Source organism: Notechis scutatus, chromosome 6 (genome assembly GCF_049901735.1).
Source record: "Notechis scutatus isolate UNSWTSFEM ecotype Mainland chromosome 6, rNotScu1.2, whole genome shotgun sequence".
Classification (NCBI taxonomy): Eukaryota; Metazoa; Chordata; class Lepidosauria; order Squamata; family Elapidae; genus Notechis; species Notechis scutatus.
Genome location: NC_142014.1, coordinates 3,521,089 through 3,542,592, shown reverse-complemented (window position 1 = coordinate 3,542,592; position 21,504 = coordinate 3,521,089). Strand labels below are relative to the sequence as shown.

The window sequence follows — 21,504 nt, the reverse complement described above, 5'->3', positions numbered from 1 at the left end:
CTAATAGGGCGGCGCTCCCGGTGCATTGTGGGTAGGCGAGCCGCGGCAAAGATGGCGGCGATCGGAATCCACTTGGGGAGCAGCTGCGCCTGCGCGGCCGTTTATAAGGCGAGGAGGGGGCTCAGGGTGGAGTGGGGGTCGTATTTTTACTGGGGAGGGGTCGTTTTGTCCCTAAAAGGGACGAAACGGGGGTAAAAGCTGTCTTGGAAGAAAAAGGGGGTCCCTGGGAGCAGAGGGACCCTGAGATGCTACCTTTCTACGCGAGGGACCAGGGAGAGGGGTGGGGGTTGGGGGATTTTCTTGTGGGGGGCCTGCCTGGCTCTCCTGCATCAGAGTCAGTGGAGGGGGCTTCGTTTGCAAGAAGAAGGGCCGCTATAGGGTGATAGAGAAGGGTGAGGCTGAGATGCTAGCTTTCTGCTTCCAAGGAGGGTTTTTTTTCTTTTGCAAGGGAGGGGAGGTTGCATTTTGAAGCTTTTGGGGGCTTGAATTAGACTTATGAGGTCTGATGAGGTTTGGGGGAGATTGAAAAAGTTTGGGTTTTTTAATTTTTTGCAATTGTGGGTTGTTGTTTTTTGCAATTGTTTTTTTTTTTTTTTTGCAATTTTATTTTTTTTGGGGGAAACTTGCACCACTTTGGTGAATTGCTCTCATTTTTACAACATTCCTTTATACATACATACATACACACACACACACACACACACACACACACACACACACATATACACACACATACATATATATTCACACACACACACACGTGTGTGTGTGTGTGTGTATATATATATGTATGTATGTATGTATATGTATATATGTGTATATATGTGTATATATGTGTGTGTGTGTGTGTGTGTATGTATTTTGTTTTCTGAGGTTTTCACGGGTATTTGTATGTGGATCTTTGGTTATTTGGGTTTTCTCCTACGTAAAATTGGAAGTATTTAGGCGACGTTTCGACGAAGTCTCATTCATCATCTTGAGGCTTGTATCTTTGGCTTTGTGCTTCTTGGAGTAATGGGAGCTTGCAGCTGCTTCTTCCTTTTAACTGCTAGTGGGGGTGTGACTTGATTGGGTGGGGGCTTGGCTGCACAAAGCCAAAGACACAAGCCTGAAGATGATGAATGAGAGACTTTGTCGAAACGTTGCCTAGATACCCGCGAGAACCTCAGAAAACAAATATTGCACCTCTACGGGGAGGAAACCCACCATCTGACCAGGACTTATGAAAAACTTGAAGTCCAAAGAGCTTCCATTTTATGTGACCTCGCATTCCTATGCAACTGCCGAGATCAAAATTTAATTCCCACAAGCTTCCAATTGAAATTCCACACCAACACAGCAGCCACCAAACGCATCCTAAAAAGAACAGAATTGGCCCTAATTAGAAATGAACTTCACACAAAAAGATTTCTCCTAGACCAAATCAACAAAGATCTTCTTACACTTCACCTCAGACTCAGCAACAAGATTCACCCCTTACTTTGGGACAAATCCAAACAACTCGCTGTCTGGAGAGCCGAAACACAGACCACCCTCAAGACAGACACACACACCAACAAACTCAGAAAACTACAACAATGCCAGAAACCAACTCCCCCCCCCCTCACAGCCACACATGAAACAAACAGTGCACAACATCTCAGACAAGATCCTCACCGAAGCCGAAACCAAGGTCCTTTCAAAAGGATTCAACTTTGCTGTTGCTCCCAAACACATCCCCACAGAAACCATCATATGCGGAGTTGAAACCAGCCTGACCAAAACCAACCCTGATGAGGCTAATAGAATCAGACTCGAAATCACCAACATCCTCTGCACTAGCAAACCACCCAAAAGCAACTTATCCAAAGAAGAACAAACTGCACTACGTAACCTGAAAGAAGACACCAGCATAATAATCCTACCAGCAGACAAGGGCAACGCAACAGTGGTTATGAACACATCTGACTACCAAACCAAGTTAACCAACCTACTCCTAGACCCCACATACAAACCCCTAAAGACAGACCCCACCACCTACCTAGAAAAAACCACCAGATCCAAAATAAAAGCCTCCCCCATCAGTGAAGAAATCCAGCAAAGAATCATACCCAGAGAGAAATCATCCAGATGCCCTAAGCTTTATGGTCTCCCCAAGATACACAAAGAAGGAACTCCACTTAGACCAATAGTCAGCTCCATAGGCTCACCTCTACAAAACCTAGCCAAATTTCTCGCCAAACAACTACAGCCCTATGCAGAATCCATCAACTCACATGTAAGAAACTCATTCCAGTTCATCGAGATCATAAAGAAACAAAACTTACAACCCAGCGACCTACTAGTTAGCTTCGATGTCATATCCCTCTTCACCCAAGTGCCAATAAAAGAAGCCTTGACAGCCATCCAAAACAAATACAACCCCCAAGCACATCCTAGATCTGACCAACCACTGTCTATCCAATACATACTTCACCTACAATGGACAAAAATACAAACAAATAGAAGGAGCACCCATGGGATCACCCCTCTCACCTGTCATCGCAAACCTCTACATGGAACACTTTGAAACACAAGCTCTAGAAAAATATGATCACAAACCCAAACTCTGGCTCAGATACGTAGATGACACCTTCATAATCTGGCCACACGGGAAAGAAAAACTGAACAACTTCCTCACACACCTCAACAGCCTACACCCCAAAATACAATTCACCATGGAAACAGAAGCTAACAATCAACTTCCCTTCCTAGATGTCTTGGTATACAAAAAACCCAATGGCTCCCTAGGACACACCATCTACCAAAAGAAAACACATACAAACCGCTATCTACACGCACTCTCACACCACCACCCAGCACAGATCAATTCCGTAGCTGAGACACTCATCTCCAGAACAAAATGCTTAGCTGATGAACAACACCTAAAAACCGAACTAAACACTCTCACCAACGTACTAACAGCCAATGGATTTCAAAGAAAGAAGATCACCCACCTAATCCAAAAAGAAACCCCAACCAAAATCCAAGACAGAGAACAAGAGAACGGCAAAGCCCTCCTCCCATATATAAAAGGCACTACAGACAAAATCAGCAAGATCCTCCAAAAACACAACATTAAAACAGCATTCTGCACAAACAGAAAAATATCCACCATCCTAAGAAACCCTAAAGACAAAATCGAGTTAGAAAACCAAGGAGTATATGAAATCCCCTGCACTGCCTGCCTCACCACATACATTGGACAAACTAACAGACGAATAAGTGCACGCGTTGAAGAACATAAGAACTCAATCAAAAAAGAAGAACCAACCTCTTCCCTGGTCCAACACCTCAAAGCCACAGGACATGAGATTGACCTTAAAAATACCAGAACTATCGCCAAAACTGAACACCACAGCAGCAGAATAATCAGAGAAGCCATAGAGATAGAAAAACGCCCACACAGCATGAATAAAAGAGATGACACCTCCCGCTTACCAGCCATTTGGAAACCCGCCCTCATGAACAGACGAGTACCCAACATGATAAATGACACCAGACCCACACCCATGAGGGCCACACAAGATGCCACCACCACACTTCCACGTAAAAATCAGACTCACACCCACACAGATGAGACACGACCACAGACCAGAAGCCGCACTGCAGCTGCATCACTACCCACTTCAAACTCCTCTGAACCATACATGAAGCGAACTGACCCCCACCATGAAGATGTGGCACGACCACGAACTCGAAGCCAAACGAACACAGACCCAGACCCCAAACTCAAAGCCATATTAAAAACCCAAAATGCTACATCACAGCCACCCGCTCAGGACATCACATCAGAAAACTCAAGAAACTACACCTCAAGAACTCAAGAAGTCACAACACAGCAAATGACCCAGGATATCACAGCACAAGACCAAGGATACCACAGCAATAAATCTCACAAGGTCATCACACAACCCATTACCCAAGCTGTTACTACACAGGAGGCTAATCGAAAAGAGATCAAAACACAAACGACCCAGGAGATTACAACGCAAGACCCAGGATACCACAACAAAAGAACTCACAAGCCCATCACACAACCCATTACCCAAGCCGTTAAAACACAAGAGGCTAACGACCCAGGAGATGACAGCACAAGATCCAGGATATCTCTACAACAAAAGGCCATTACACAGCCCATTATACCAACATCAACTCCATCAACCAATCAAGAGGCTGCAGCACAGCCAACCAGCCCAGCACACCATCCCCCACCACTTGTATATATAGAGAGATGGCAGCTCCGGTCACACACTGCTTGCACTGGCACTAAGCCGAAAGCACCAGCCTGAAGATGGCGAGTGGGACCTCGCCGAAACGTTGCCTAGATACTTTGAATCTTACGCGGGAGAGAACCCGAATAACCAAAGATCCACATACAAATACCCGCGAGAACCTCAGAAAACATATATATATATATATATATATATATATATATATATATATATATATATATATATATATATATATATATATATATATATACACACACACACACACACACACGTGTGTATGTATATGTATGTATGTATATATATGTGTGTGTGTGTATAAATCGAAAGCAGAAAAGCCATAAAATGGCAACTCATAAACTGTCCACACAATACACTGTCCGTCCCTGGGAAATGGTTTGTAATGCGAGTCAGCTTTTTTAGCGAAGGGCTACTTATTTTTAATGGGTTTGAATGAGCATGGAAAGTTTTCCAAACTTTTGATGTGGGAGCCGCTTTCCTTTCATCCTTCAGCACCTTGGGGGGAGCTTATCTTATTATTTTAAAAATAAAATTAGGCCAGTAATAGGAAAAAAGATTGGATTCTGGAGGGATTTCTTGAGAACTGTGTGTAATACGCTTTCCAGGGGAAAAATAATCCATAACTATTAAGCCTCTTACTAGTTAACCTAAACTATATTTTGTTATGATTGACAAAATAGTGAACGTTGGGTTGAATTATTACTCGACATGATGTTTCCTTGCTGTATCTGAACTCATTGAGTATATTCCAGATACTTGTAGGGTCTTACAAGTACTGATTGAATTGCAACATTGACTTATTAAATTTGAATCAGGTTGGTTTGTAAGGATTTCTCTTTATCATTTTTTCCCCTACCGAAGTAAAGAAAATCGGTTACGGTATCTTTGAGATCCAAATTTGTGGCTTTAAACCTTCTTTTTTAAAAAAATAATAAAACTTGGATTTACCACTGTGCTTTTCTTTATAAGTTTACAAAACCTAAGGACTTTGATTAAACAGAAGTCTTAGTAAGTGTGCTTGTGTGTGTTGTAGGATGGCCGTGCAGATGTTGTGGCTAATGATGCTGGGGACAGAGTAACTCCTGCTGTTGTTGCCTTTTCTGAAAAGGAAGAGGTAAATTTCCTTTTTTTTTTTGGTTAAACACTTCAAGCCAAAGTCATGTATTTATTTTTTTCAAAAAATCCCAACCTCTCTTCAATGCTTTTCTTAGGTCGTTGGTCTGGCAGCGAAACAAAACCGAGTGAGAAATCTCTCAAATACCGTAGTAAAAGTGAAACAGATTCTTGGAAGAAGGTATGAATTATGCCATAACATATCCTCTTAACGGTTAGTGTGCATCCGAATAAGATGTTTCTTTTTAAAATGTAATTATTGACTGGTCTGCTTTGGCCGTGCTTGTAAACTCAAGTCTCAGCGCTGTTGTTTAGAAAGGAGCTGAGGCTAATTTGATTTTTTTCATCTGTTTGTTTTCTTTCCCGTTATTTAAAGACGTACAGAAATTATACTGCTTAAACCAGGAATGAAAGTGGAATTCATGAAACTTGACTCCCATAATAATGAAAACAATGTACTATGTTTTTTAAAATATGTTTTTTATTTTTTTAACTTGAACATACCATCTTCCATTAAACAGTGTGTTGTCTGGGTACAAATATCTCTGATATTGCAATCAAAATTTATAATATTCGTTACATTGATGATAATTCTCTAATCTTATAATATTAATAATCAGCATTATAACTATTCATTTCTTCATATCTTCTAATGAAAATATATTAAGTATAATAATCTGAACAATCATATTAATAATCATCATATTGTTTACATCTCTATCTTAACATATATTCTTTATTTCACAATGTACTGTTTTTGTTTGCTTTTTTAAAGTTTTAATGCTTTTAAAGTACCTTCCAATTTTGCTTGTTTTCTCAGCTCTGGAGACCCACAAGCGGAAAAATACATTGCAGAAAGTAAATGTTCAGTAAGTGAGGACATACTTTGCCATTTTTTCCCCTATAGGGAAAATTTATAAATTTGTGTCCCAAAGGTGCTTTTTTTTTCCGCAAAAGGCAACTGGACTTCCTTGGTTTTTTTCCCCTTGAAGACGTTTCACTTCTCATCCAAGAAGCTTCTTCTGTTCTTCAGAACAAGGATATGCCAGAGCAATATTTTCCCTTTTCATTTATTCAACCTGATTGATGTTCCAGGAAAAAAAAGAGCATCCAGAATAAGGGCTAGTGAATTAGCACATGAACAAAGTTAAACAAAACACACCTGATTTCTTAATTTCAGAAGTATGATAGAATGGAAATAATTTTAAGCTTCCTTAAACTGCAGGTGATAAATAACAGAGTTGGCAGGGACCTTGGAAGTCTTCTAGTCCAATCCCTTACTCAGGCAAGAAACCATCTACCATTTCAGACAAATGGCTGCCAAACTATCCTTAAACATTTCCAGTATTGGAGCATTCACAGCTTCTGGAGGCAAGCTATTCCACTGATTAATTGTTCTCGCTATCAGGAATTGTTCTCTACCTGTGCTTATGGTAAAAATAATAATGCATGAGGTTGAGTTGCTAAATTGTCAGAAGAATGCTTAGGTTTTTTTTTTTGTGTGGCGGTGGTGATATTTGTAGCTTTTTCATATGCTTACTGTGGTCCACTATTCAATCGCCATCTAGACTTCAGTTTCCTCAATTCCTAGCCAAGAACAATACGAGGGGCTAGTTTAGAAAGGCCACTGTAAAATAACTTAATTTCTTTTTAGTATAAAGTAACTGGCATCGTTGTGTGGATCAGAATGAGGTTGATGGTTTTCAGGGGGGCGTGTGCATTAAAAATCTCTCATAGTCCAGCTAACCTGAGGAATACCTGGTGTTGATTTGCCTGTAGGTGACCGAAAAGAACGGAAAACTTACTTATGAAATAGATGGCAAATTTGTTTCTCCAGAAGACGTTGCAAAGTTAATCTTCAGGAAGATGAAAGGTATTAGGGTATTCAAGTTGGAGGGGAAAAATAATGTTAAGTTCTGAGAAACGAACTAGGTTTTACTGATTGTGTCGTTCTATGTTTCTCTAGAAACTGCTCAATTCGCATTGGGTTCGGATGTCAATGACACCGTCATTACTGTGCCTTTCGATTTTGGAGAGAAGCAGAAAAACGTTCTTGGGTGAGTGTGGTTCCTTGAACACAGATTCTGGAGTTAATTGAGGCCAGATCCTGTGGACACAGCATTTTGCCTGGATCAGACATCCTTTTGAAGCTGGCTCATCAGCCACACACAATATCCAGAGGCAGACACGTTGGTTTCTCTTGCTGTTCTCTTGTTTCGCATCTTTGGGTACAGAAGTCACAAATAAACAGTGACAGACCATCTTGGATTTTTTTTTTTTCATGGGACAAACAGGCCAAACTGGAAGAAACTTTAGCTACTTTTTACCAATTGGTAATGTCAACTCATAAAATATTTCGATGGTCTCTTTAGAGTTGCCAACAGAAAGGGAGGGGGCTGCAGTGCAGCAGCTTGCAAAACCAAAATTGCATTCCATAAATAGTTTTCAAAGATAGAAACTAGGTGACTGAAGTTTCTGCCAGGCAAAATTCTAACTGGAGAGCATGATTGATGACTTTGGGCTATGGATGTGTCCCGTTGGAGAATATGAATTACGATATACCCAGGCAGTGTCAGACAGTTTAACTCCCAATAAATCCTTTTCAAATTTTTGAAGTTTGGCTTGAGACTTATGATTTAATTGGGGGTAACTGCCGGAATCCTGACAGGTACAAGCTATCTTGTTCCTGTTTTCCTGTAGGATATGTTTTTTTTCTAAGAAAGAGACAAACACACCAAAAATTGTTTTAAAATGTATTCCACCTAGATGGTCTATCATTTTCAAGCAGCGAAATGCTGTTAAAGCATAAGTTCATATTTTCATCCATTGCTAAAACAACTTTTCTCTGTATCTGCTGTTTAAATACTGCTGCGATCATAGTGGTTATCGCATGACTGAAATACATACATTGAAAGTCGATGCAAATTTGAAATGTCTTTGAGTTTGATGCAGAAGTGAATATAAACACAAACTTTATGCTACCTCTTTTTTTATTACATATTGATGTAGCTTAACAAAATAAATTATTCCCCCTAATTGCATATTATTGCAGCATGGGTGATATTAAGACAACTATCTGAAATGGTTCAAGAATAATTTTCCAACCTTGGTAACTGGAAACTCTATGAACTCTAAACCCCAAATGTCTGAGTTGTGAAATTCTGGAAGTTTTATCATTTTTTAAGTTGTTATATTAAATGTACAGGACTGCTCCACTCACCCAGTAATTCTGAAGCTGACATTTATACATCTAGAAGTTGATAAGAATGGCAGTCACTGGTTTAGATGTACCTAGAATAATATACAAGAACCACCCTGGGGTTTTATGGTGAAAAAAGCTGTTAGGGTTATATTGTTATACTGATTCCTGTCTGATTCCTGTCTGTCACAGAGAAGCTGCTAAAGGTGCTGGACTTAATGTTCTTCGTCTAATTCACGAACCATCAGCTGCTCTGCTTGCTTATGGAATCGGACAAGATTCCCCCAGTGGGAAAAGGTGATTAAGGGTTCCTCAACTACGGGGATTGTGGTAATTTTTACACTGAAGTAAGACTTAAAAAGAATAACCTTTCCCCCTGTATTTATTTCAACCCTGTCTGTTGCAAATAAATGAAAAAAGCCACCTTTGCCATTAGCCATGGGCAGAAACGGGCACCCTTCAGCCTGTATTTTATACTGAATTTCTAAACATTGATAACAGAACCACGGAGTGGTACAGTAGCACAGTCAGGAGGCTGTGAGTTCAATAGCAATAGCCGTAGCCCTTAGACTTATATACCGCTTCACATGGCTTTGCAGCCCCTCTCGAAGCGGTTTACGGAGTCAGCCTGCTTCCCCCAACAATTTGGGTCCTCATTTTACTCACCTCGGAAGGATGGAAGGCGGAGTAAATCTTGAGCCGGTTAGGATCGAACTTCCTGACTCTGGGCAGAGTTAGGCTGCAGTGCTGCATCCTAATCATTGTGCCACTAAGGGAGAGAGGGAGGGAGGGAGGGAGGGAGGGAGGGAGGGAGGGAAGGAAGGAAGGAAGGAAGGAAGGAAGGAAGGAAAATAGCCATAGCCCTTAGACTTATATACCACTTTATAGAGCTTTTACAGTCCTCTCTAAGTGGTTTACAGAGTCAGCCTGTTGCCCCCAACAATCTGGGTCCTCATTTGACCGAACTTGGAAGGCTGAGTCAATCTGGAGCTGATGGGATTTGAACAGCCAAATTGTAGGCAGCTGGCTGCAGTAGAAGTAGCTTGCAGTAACTGCACTCTGACCACTGCGCCACAGAGGCTCATTATCATTGATCCTAGGTAGAAGCAGCTATTTCTCACAATGAGAATCTATCTGGTGAACAAAACTCCACATTGGTGACAGGAAGGGCATCCGGCCAGTAAACCCTCTACTACCTCCCTTGCCCAGACTCCACCCCGCAAGGGATTATGGGGTCGTAAAAAGAGGATGATGATGATGATTCATAACAGAACCATAATCGGCATTGGAATACAGGGAGTCCTTGACTTACAGCAATTCATTGAGTGTCCATTCAAATTTACAACGGCACTGGAAAAAGTGACACGACTTTTTCATACTTATGACCGTTGCAGCCTTCCCCGTGGTCATGTGAACAGAATTCAGACGCTTGGCAACTGACTCATATTTATGACGGCGGTGTGGTCTCCTTTTGCGACCTTCTGGCCAGCAAAGTCAAGGGGGTGCCAGATTCACTTAATGACCGTGTTACTCATTGTGCCACTTAATGTGGCACAAAAGTTTGTAAAAATGGGGCGAAGGTCACTTAGCAACTGTCTCGCTCAGCCAACAAATTTTGGGGTCCGTTGTGGTCGTAAGTTGAGGACTATGTGCTTGTTAACACTTTGAGGGGGGAAAATGATTTTTTTTCCCTTTGTGTTTTGCAAACGGAAGCCACGTGCTGGTCTATAAGCTTGGAGGAGCTTCCCTTTCCATCACGATCATAGAAGTCAACAGTGGGCTCTACCGCGTGCTGTCCACCACCGCCGATGACAGCATAGGCGGCACCTGTTTCACGGAAGCCTTGGCGCAACACCTGGCTTCCGAATTCCGCAGGTAAGTGCTCCAAACATCCAGAGCAACGTTTGGTGTCGGGCATGTGTGTGTGTGTGTGTGTGTGTGTGTGTGTGTATACATATATCTATATATATATATATCTATATAGAGAACTCAATCAAAAAAGAAGAACCGACCTCTTCCCTGGTCCAACACCTCAAAGCCACAGGACATGAGATTGACTTTAAAAATACCAGAACTATCGCCAAAACCGAACACTTCAACAACAGAATAATCAGAGAAGCCATAGAGATAGAAAAACGCCCACACAGCATGAATAAACGAGATGACACCTCCCGCTTACCAGCCATTTGGAAGCCCGCCCTCATGAACAGACGAGTGCCTAACATGATGAATGACACCAGACCCACACCCACGAGGGCCACACAAGATGCCACCACCACACTTCCACGTAGAAAGCAGACTCACACCCACACAGAAGATGAGACACGACCACGGACCAGAAGCCGTACTGCAGCTGCATCACTACCCACTTCAAACCCCTCCGACCCATACATGAAGTGAACTGACACCCACCATGAAGATGCGGCATGACCACGAACGCGAAGCCAAACAACAGGATCACAGCTCACCAGCTCAAATCCCCCAGCAACTAAGACTAACCTGAGCACAACCAAGCCCCCACCTGAACAGAACACACGCCAATCAGAACACGGCCAACCCCCAACCAATCAGAATACAGCCTAACCCCCAACCAATGAGAGCACCCCCCACCCAATCAGAACACAGCCAAGCCCCCACCCAATCAAGTCACACCCCCACTAGCAGTTAAAAGGAAGAAGCAGCTGCAAGCTCACATCACTCTGAGAAGCACAGAGCCGAAGACACAAGCCTGAAGATGATGAATGAGACTTCATCAAAATGTTGCCTAGATACTTCCAATCTTACACGGGAGAAAACCCGAATAACCAAAGATCCACATATATATCTATATATCTATATCTATATATCTATATCTATATATCTATATATACATCACGCGTGCGAGGGCTAAATTGGTTAATGATCTATAAAGGCATAGATCTCTGTAATAGTAGCTTAAAACTCTGACGATGCCAGCAAGAGGCTGACGAAAGCTCAGTAAGTACATTAAATGTAATTTTAGGTTCCGGAGATCGCAGGATATCTGTTGTTTCTTTTGCAAGCATACCTGGAACTCATATTTTTAGAATAGTTTGTAGTATGTATGTATGTATATATGTATGTATGTATGTACGTATGTATGTATGTATAAAGTAATGTAAAAATGGGAGCAATTTACCAAAGTGGTGCAAATTCCCCATCCCCCCAAAAACTAAAATTGCAAAAAAAACCCAAAAAAACCCCAACAACCCACAATTGCAAACGTTTGGTGTCAGGCTAGGAAGGTGGAACCCGAGGGTGCAGTCTTAGTCTCCGCCATGGAAGAGCACTGGTGATGCAAGGCAGTAACTCTTTCTCTGCCCAACCTGGGAGAGACAATGCTATATATAAAACACGGTCACGGGGTTGGAAGGGACCTTGGAGGTCATCTGGTCCAGCCCCCTGCTCAAGCAGGAGAGGCTATACCACTTCAAATGGCTGTCCAATCTTTTCTGGAGAACCTCCAGTTTTGGAGTCCTCCCCACCTTCTGGAGGCAAAGCTGGTCCACTGATTAATGGTTTCTAACTTGTTAGGAAATTCCTCCTTAGTTTTAGGTTGCTTCTCTCCTTGGTTAGTTTGCACCCGTTGCTTCTTGTCCTGCCTTCGGGGGCTTTGGAGCAGGGATTGCCAACCTTTTGGACCTCAGGGACCACCAAACTCATCATTTTAAATCCCGCGGACCAGAGACTCTGGGAAAATCCCCCCCCCCCCAAAGTCTACTGGCAAATCCCTCCACCCCGTTTTCTTACCGATCGATCGTTCTTTATTTGGGATCGCAGGATACCGTCTCCAGCTCTGTTCTTAGGAGGAGAGAGAGAGACTTTTGGCTTCATGCAAGGAAAGCAGCAGAAGCCGCAGAAGTCTTTCTTTCTCTCTCCCAAACTCCCCCAGAAATGAGTCTTTACCAGAGCAGCCTCTTGAAGAAGGAGGCCTTGCAGGGTCCCAAAGACTCATTTCTGGCGGAGTTTGGGGGAGAGAAAGGAAGACTTCGGCTGCTTTCCTTGCGTGCAGCCAAAAGCAGAAGGAGAAAGAAGCAGTCTGGTGGCCAGGCCAAGGCACATGGGGAGAGTGGGGCAAGTTCCCTCCTCCGCCCCTTTCCCCCTCCCTCCTCTCACTACCTCATGTTGTTTGCAATGCAAGCGACACAAGCCTTGTGTTCCCACGGGCCACGTGGGCGGCGCAGCCTTGTGTTCCTGGGCAGCCTGGATTAATTGCTTTGCGGGGGACATTTCTTTGTGGACCACCAATGGTCCCTGGCCCGCTGGTTGGCGACCACTGCTTTGGAGAATAGGTTGACCCCCCTCTTCTTTCTGGGAGCCCCTCAAATACTGGAAGACTGCTATCCTGTCCCCCCTAGTCCTTATTTTCTCTAGATTGGACGTACCCAATTCTGAAACCATTCATGATACGATGTGCCTCATTGAACTCCTGAATGGAAGGTGGGAGGTCAATAAAGTATTTATACACTGAACCATTATCAGCAAAACTGGTGACATCCAACTTCTGTTGTTGTCATTCAGATCAGCTAAAAATAAGTTTAATGGTCTCAGTAGGATCTTTGAAAGATCCTTCGTTCCATTTGAGAGTTTTGAAAGAGCCGATCATTTGTAATCTTCATCTCTGAGAATACTAAAGGTATATTTTCTACCTCTGTCAAACTGTTTGTCTAAGGAGCACAGATAGAGACGATTTGAAATTTTTCAATCCTTACTCTTTGACTTTCTTGAGGAACCTACACGAATATATTTATTTAGCTTTTAATATCCAGAATCATATTTGATTCATTTATACTGAATATTAGGGAATGATCAGAACCAAAATAACATTTTATTTTTATTTTTTATTTTATTTATTTTATTTTTTGCCTTTCTGGACTGCCCAGCTCCCTCAAACATCCAGGATAAATAGTGGCTAGCTTAAGTGTATAGTTTGTTGTGATTAATAACTGATTTTTTTTGTTTGTTTTTTTAAAAACAGATATTATAAAAACGATGTAAGAGGAAATCCCAGGGCTATGATGAAGTTAATGAACAGTGCCGAAGTGGCAAAACATTCATTATCAACCCTGGGAACTGCAAATTGTTTTGTTGACTCCCTCTACGATGGGATGGATTTTGACTGTAATGTTTCCAGGTAAGCTTCAATATTGTCAAGCCTCTTTTCTTTATTTCCATCTCGGGAGCTTATCAAGTGGCACCTGTAAAACGCCTTCAATTGAAGCTTGTATACCTTCAGGCCCTTTCAATCATTTCGTTAACGTTTTGAGCCGGAAACGGCTATTTCAAATTTGGGCACTTGTTTAATTGCCAGGAAAGGCTGCTCTGAACTCAGCACATGTCTTTGGAGTTCAAAACTCTTCAAATATTTAAAACAGTTTGCACATGCCTATTTTTCAGCGGTAGGTCCTGCAGAAAATGGGCCCCCGATTAGGTAGAAATTAGCCATACTTAAAATACAGGGCAGTTTCTATCTTTTGTAGATGGTTTATGTCATTAATGACACTTCTACATAGCTGAACTCCAAAAGAACGTTTTGATAGTTAAGATAAAATAAACAAGAAACATAATGACACATGGTGTTCCTTCATGATGTTTGAAAAGTTTAAGTTGAAGTATTAAGTTTGAATAGTTTGTTTATTGTTTGCCTACAGACGGAATCTTGCCAGACTAAAGCAGTTGTTTGCCTAAGTATATATACACAAGGGTGGAGCCATCTTAAAATGTTTTTCCTGCCTATCAGACCTTCCATTCTTTGCCCTGTGGGAAGGAGCCCTCCCTCTCCTCCTGGGAATCCAGACTACATTCACCACAACATGAAAAAAAAGTGTACGAGAAAAGGTCGACACACTAATATTTTTATTTTTTATTACACACCAGGGCCAGATTTGAACTTATTTGTTCTGCCCTTTTTGTTAAGTGCATTGAAGCAATCAAAAAATTGTTGGAACAAGTGGGACTCGGGACGGATGATATTAGCAAGGTAAGGGTGTCCTTTTATTCAATTTTTCCCCCCTCTCATTTGATTTCTAGGTCTCGAAGAGTTTAAGGAAGTGGGGTGGGGTTGTTGGTGTAGATGTAATGAAGAATCCTGGCTTCATATAAACTAGAATTCAATGTCATGGCCGAAGAAAAGCTTTTAGGCATAACCCTTGTTCCAGAATTGATACATTGCTGTGTTTCAGGTCTTGAACAAGTGTCGGAACTAGAATAGAAGGGACCTTGGAGGTCTTCTAGTCCAACCTCTGCTCAGGCAGGAAAACTTGATACCATTTCAGACAAGTGGTTATCCAATCTCTTCTTTAAAACTTCCAGTGTTGGAGAACTGGGCCAGGGTTCGTTGTGCATCAGTGACTATAAAAGGTACAATCTTGAAATGAGAGGCAGATAAAGGGATTTCTCCTTGTGAACCCGTGAATGGCATTACAGGTAGTCCTTGACTTATGACCACAATTATGACTGGAACCTGTCGCTAAGAGATGTAGTCATTAAGTTAGTCACTCCCAAATAAAACATAATACAATATAAATATAATAATAGAGTAAAGATAAGACAATGTAATATAACGGATTATAGTGAAATGAATGACGTTACGAATTGGGATATGTAAAAAATTGAGATTTGCTTGAAAAGGATGATGCAATTTATAAGTAAAGTCTAATGAGGAATTAATAATAATATAATGTGCACGTTCATATAATATGAATTCTAATAATGTATCTAGAAGGGAAAGACTGTTGATATTGTGCACAAGAAGATATGTACCAACCGACACACTGTATAATGGAAATATGGTTTTATGGTTTGTGTTTGTGTATGTTGTTAAAAATTTTTTTTAAAAAAGTGAGTCACTCCTAATTGGGATTATTTTTGCCCTTTTTCCTTCAGTTTTTAAGCGAATTCCATATTCGTTAAGCGAATGCAGCTTGCCCCAATCCCTTTGCTTGTCACAGATGGCAACCCTATAACCCTGGGATGTTGCAGCGGTTGTATATTTGTGCTAGTTGTCAAAAACACCTGGATTTTGATTGTGTAGTCATGGGGAAGCTGCAACAGTTCTTGGTGTGAGGACTGGTTTTTAAGTCACTTTTTCCCAGCACCGTCGTAACTTTGAACGGTTGTTGAGCAAACAGCCTTAAGTTGTGGGCTACCTGTAGAACAAGGAAGATTACAACATTGAGTAAAACGTTGATGCAGTAACTTGCACGATGGTCTGGGTTGTGAGACGTGGCCTGATTTACAAGACGAGCGATTGGGTGGTTTCGCTTTGATGCTGCCAATTATATCATCACTTAATCTTGTTTATTCGTATCTTGGCAAATGGGCTGGTTACAGTGATGGCTGCACGATAGTATCAGTGTTGCAGAAATCTGGAAAAACACTAGATGGCAGCAAAGGAAGCCCCTTCGCCCTGGCCACCTGACTGCAAAGATACCTTGCCATGGCCAAGTCACTGCGGGAGAAGACTTACACCAATATCAAAGAAACGGCGGAATATAGAGTCATTTAAGAAAGTCGAGGGACAGAATGAGAACGTGATCGAGAAAAAATAAAATACAGTTTTAAAAAATGATTTTAAATAATTGAATTATTGAATCGTCCTGTGACAAATTATCCCGTGGTGAGTTGGCTGCAGCAAGTTGTCCCGTTCCCGTTTGCCATGGCTTGCTTCCCAGGGTTGAAAGGGTGTGATCGGCTCTAGGTTCCCCCAGCTGGCCTTGTGCCAAAGGCAGGACTAGAAGTCCCAGCCTTCTAGGTTTCTAGCCTGGTGCCTTCATCCCTGGACCAAACAGGCTCTCAACTCTTTTGTCTAACAACTAATTCCCACTTAACGTCTCTGTCCTTAAAACTTGCTTCTCCTAGGTGGTTCTGTGTGGCGGTTCAGCCCGTATTCCAAAACTACAACAAATGATCAGAGAACTTTTCCCTAATGTTGACTTGCTCAACTCCATCCCTCCCGATGAGGTCATCCCCATCGGAGCGGCCATGGAAGCGGGAATCTTGCTCGGAAGAGAGCAGGTTTTTTCGGACGACGACATGCTGCCCATCGAATGTTCTGCCAAGGACATATTGGTCAAGGTAAGATGGTTACAGAGATGGCTGTAACTTGGGGGCCAAAATTATTATTCCTTTTCTTTTAACCTTGTAAACCCCTTAATTTGGAATAGAGTTGGGAGGAATGGATGGAGCTGAGCATTTACTGGCCGGATGCCCTTCCCAACGCCTATGCAGAGTGCACAGCAGATATTTTCTCTTTGCGCCCACAGAAAGAAATATCTGCCGCTACCAAGGATCAAACTCACAGCCTCCTGATTGTGAGGCGAGCCACCACGCTGGTCACTGACTGAGATTAAACTAACTGTTTGAAAACCATTAGGATATAAAAAAAAATAGGTACCATCACAATGCACAATATTCTGAACAGGGAACAAGGAGAAAACTAAGCAACGTTGCCATGAAGGACGTTGGGGTTAATGTGAATTCAGTTACTTGCACAGTGATTATCTCTGGGGCGTCTGCTAGGAAAGGAGAGAACCAGATTGGCACCTGCTTTGTTGTGACAGATGGACAAAAGGCTGTCATTTGAATAAAAGGGGCAACAAAGATGAGACTCTGTTTCCTCCAAGGAACTGGGGCACAATCTGGAATCATCACATCACAAATCGGCAGGCATGCTATTTTACCTCCTTTTTAATCTCTATATGTAAAAGCGAAATGCCCCTCCACGCATCATCACAAAATCTCCAGAACCGTAAAGCCTGACATTTGGTCCGTATGCTCCTCTTGGCTTCCAGGTGCTCCCTAAAAAAGGATGTTTCAAAATGACCATCAGAGCTTTAGTATTTTGCATTATTATGATTATTAACATGCTCTGACGCTAAGGAGTTCTACTACTCCCCCTCCCCACCTGAAAAGAAATCTCTTCCAAATGCAAAACACAAGCAGAGGAGAGGAGGTTCAGTTTCACAGCACCAAGCAGCTTTAGGACAGAGCAGTTAAGCTAAGCCACTCCCAGGCTCCTTGCTGACACAGCAAATACTGTTTCAGTTTCCAAACAGCCCTCCACTCTCTCACACACTGACAGGACGTTAGCCAGATGAAAACCGATGGATGCTGGTAGGCAGAATTCCCCCCCCCCTTATTTTCCTCCCCCCAAAACTAACCCAACCACATAGTTTTGTAGTGAAGCATGGGGATCGAGCTAGTCATTAAATAAAATTTAGTAAAACTAGCCTTGTTCCAGTTCCTGACCACCTCATAGATGCTGAAGTTGGCAGAAATACAGAATTCAGCCAAACACAGTCATTCACGGTTAAAGCAGTCAGTTTTCAGTCCAGGGATAATCCAAATAACAAACTCCAGTATCAAAAACAGTTCAGTAAATAGACTCACATCAAATCCAAGAATAATGATGATCAGCAACAGTCGATAGGGAAATGCAGGAACTGCGACACTCTCAACAACAACAGAACAACCCAGGTTTCTGGCTCCATCTTACGGCCGTTTGAGGAACCACACCCAATTACAATTTTAGCATTCCCTTAAAGAGACAGTATTAAAATGTCTATCCTGGTTTATATATTTTCCAACCCAACTGTTAGGTGACTTACATTCCTAACAGTCACCACCTAGAATCCTTTTTTACCTGTTCAATTTCTCCATGCACAGTTTGCTAAAAGATTTGGCCAAGGTTTGCTGGGTGCTACTAACCCCCCGTGTCTGTTGGAGACGGTTTACCTCCAAATGAATAAAACTTCTCCAAGACTTCTTTAATTTTTTTAATCTCCCCCCCCCCCCGCCAGGCCTTGGACCAGTCGGGAACGGACAAATTCCTGGTGGTCTTCCCGTCAGGAACGCCTTTGCCAGCTCGAAGGCAACACATGTTGGAGGCCCCGGGAGAAATTTCCTCCGTCTGTCTGGAATTGTACGAGTCTCTGGAAAAAGGCCCGGTAAAAGAAGACGAGAGATTTGCACAGGTAGAGAAAGAAAAAGGCTGTTAATGTGGGCAGTGCAATGTTTTATACCTGTTCAGAAGGAAATGTTTGTTTTCAGCGTATCTCCTTTGGCATTTACAGGCTATGAATATTTTTTTGATCGAGTTTCAGAAGTGGACAGGTTTCATGCTTGGATATATATATATATATATACACACACACACACACATATATATATACACATATACATATACATACATGTACATACATACATACATACATATTTTAAAGCTATTTTGGGAGAGAAAAAGTTATTTGTTGTTTTTTTTTGTTTTTTTAGGAATTTAGAGGATTTTTTTTAAAGGTTTGCTATGTATCCCATATTTTTCTGATAAGATTTGACTAAGATAGTTTCCAAAATCTCTCAAGTTAAAGAAATATATATGGAATTTTCCTGTATGGAGTGCTGAAGCTCCATTACTGTTGATCTTAAAACTCTGTGAAAAGAATTTAAGTCCTTTGTCATTCAATCCAAGTGGAGGATTAAAGCAAACCTTTAATCCTTAGAACATTTCCCTAACAGTGATTTCAAAACTTAGTTGCAGCTGAATTATATATTTGTGGTTGATTTTTTTTTTTTAACAGATTGTACTCCAGGATTTAGACGTCAAAGCAGGAGGTCTGCATCATATATTAACTATCCTTACAATGAAGAGGTACGGAAAACAGAAATCTTAAATTCTTTGGGTCAGAACCATGAGTACTTACCGATTTTGCAATGTGATAATTTTCATGCTGATATAACCAGATTCTAAATATATATTATGGACACCGGAAAGGACATTTATTGAGCAATTCTAATTTTCCATAAATATTTCACACTCCCTCACATTTTGAAGGGCCATTCTCCTCCCCTGTGGAAAGGGGAGATGGATACCCAGTCTACAACATGATCACAGGAACACTTGGCAACCAGTTGGAAATACGAGCAGGTTGGCCAGCACCTGAAATGGGGTTGTGAGACTGGGGAGGACAATAACACATTGTACAGTTGCCCTTAAGTGCTTGTAAGGGCCACGAAGCTCTTGTTTTAGGGCTGATTTGACTGGGAACCATCATTGAATGGCTTGTTGTAAGACGAGAACCACCTGTGGTGTGCCTGCTTTCAGCTGCACTATCTGCATGGAAGAAAGGAGGCTGCTGTTCGCAAGCCACAAGCCAAGAAAGAAATGAATAAGAACAAAGCCCTTCCTGAATTAACATATATATCTATAAAGGCGAGATATGGAACAGAAGTGTCCTTCTTGCACCCATTTCTGGGACCCTGAATCCAATAAACATTTTACGCTGATCCACACCCCGTTTCTGTCGCTAAGACTGAAATCAGGGCTGTCCAACCATGGCCACTTTTAAGACCTGTGGACTTCAACTCCCAGAATCCCCCAGCCAGTGGTGCATTGCTGGGGAATTCTGGGAGTTGACATCCATCGGTCTCAAAGTGCCAAGAATTGGACCCCCCCGATTGAGATCTTGGCGATGGAAACGGGGTGTGGGTCAGCAGAAAACCTTCTGTCAATGCATTGCTGGGTAGGGAATTCTGGGAGTTGGAAGTCCACAGGCCTTGAAGTGGGCAAAGTTGGGAGACGCCCCTGATCCGAACGTTTTAAGAAGTGAGGATAAAGTTTTATTTTTCTTTCCTCAGGGACGGGTCATTACACGTAACCTGTACAGATCAGGACACCGGGAAATCTGAAGCCATCACTGTGGAAGTGGCCTCCTAGCAATTAGAAAGAAGCTCGTTTCCTCCACTAGAGTGAATGTTTTCCTACTCGGTGTTTTAAGACGCGCAAAGATTTCATTCTTCAGAGGCAACCAGTCGTAGCTGGGCGCCTTCACGATGGAACTGTGAAACGTTTAAGGGGAGATTCCCACAAACCCATAAAGGCCAATTGGCTTCATTTCGGTTTGTCAACCGTGTGTACATTGGAGAATCTATTCTGTTCCTTGTGAATAAGAAACTCTTTATGTTTTTACAGTCACAAAACCTTTACGAGCTTTTTTTTAACAGAAGGCCTTCGTTGGCAACTGAAAAAAAGAGAACTAGAAATTATGTCCAGTGACCTGGATGGGCTGAACTGATACACACACACACACCTTTGTTAATGGGTGTTTTGATTCTTGCACGATTAAACCCTTGGTACGGTATGTTAAAAGGTTATTCATAAGAGTAATAATTCCTTCCATAATAAGCATAATAATCCATCCCTTTTATATAGGTATAATCCTGGGAGCTTGTTCAGTCTCTATATAATAATAATAATAATAATAATAATAATAATAAATAATAAATAATAATAATAATAATAATAATAATAATCTTTATTGTCATTGTACATATATACAATGAAATTGATTTTGCTCCTGCTGGTGCTATCCGTAACAAAAATACAACACAACACAATATAGAAAAGGGTCCTTATACAAGTAGTTGGGGAGAAAGCAGTCCTATGTTTCCAGGTATGCATGGAGTGATTGCAGTTGTGTTTAGGAGTCTGACAGCCCCTGGATAAAAGCTGTTTTTAAACCTGTATAAAGGTATGTAGGTGGACATGAACCTTCCTTAGGAAAGATACGGAAACAAAAAACCAGAACGGTAAATAGAGAACAAAACGCAGAAGGTACATTGACAGCTGACCTCTTTTATGAACATCAGTGCCTTGCAGAAAAGAATTTGGTAGCAATTTAATCACACTCTTGTTAAGGTTCGATGCCAGTCTGGTGAGTCCCGGGGAGGTGATCTAAAGGCTAACCCTAACCCTCTTCTCAGGGAAGGGGAAGCAGAGAGCTGTTCTCATGAGCCATAACACAAGAATCCTGGAAAACGACACCCATGATGTGCGAATAAAACAGTGGGACCCACTTGCAGGTCAAGGAACTCGGCCCCAAGGCCTGAGCATGGGGGTTTTGGGGT

At 41.9% G+C, this 21,504-nt stretch overlaps 1 protein-coding gene across 1 annotated transcript; it reads left to right on the top strand.

Moving 5' to 3' along the window:
- The first annotated feature begins 1 nt into the window (after nucleotide 1).
- HSPA14 (heat shock protein family A (Hsp70) member 14) lies at nucleotides 2-20,577 on the top strand. The gene is made up of 14 exons (XM_087969190.1): nucleotides 2-108; nucleotides 5,305-5,385; nucleotides 5,483-5,565; nucleotides 6,205-6,253; nucleotides 7,164-7,257; nucleotides 7,351-7,441; nucleotides 8,776-8,880; nucleotides 10,297-10,458; nucleotides 13,580-13,735; nucleotides 14,479-14,581; nucleotides 16,462-16,677; nucleotides 18,402-18,575; nucleotides 19,179-19,249; nucleotides 20,236-20,577. The coding sequence occupies exons 1-14, from the start codon at nucleotides 52-54 to the stop codon at nucleotides 20,312-20,314; spliced, it is 1,521 nt and encodes a 506-aa protein (XP_087825316.1). The 5' UTR covers nucleotides 2-51; the 3' UTR covers nucleotides 20,315-20,577.
- Nucleotides 20,578-21,504: the final 927 nt, after the last annotated feature.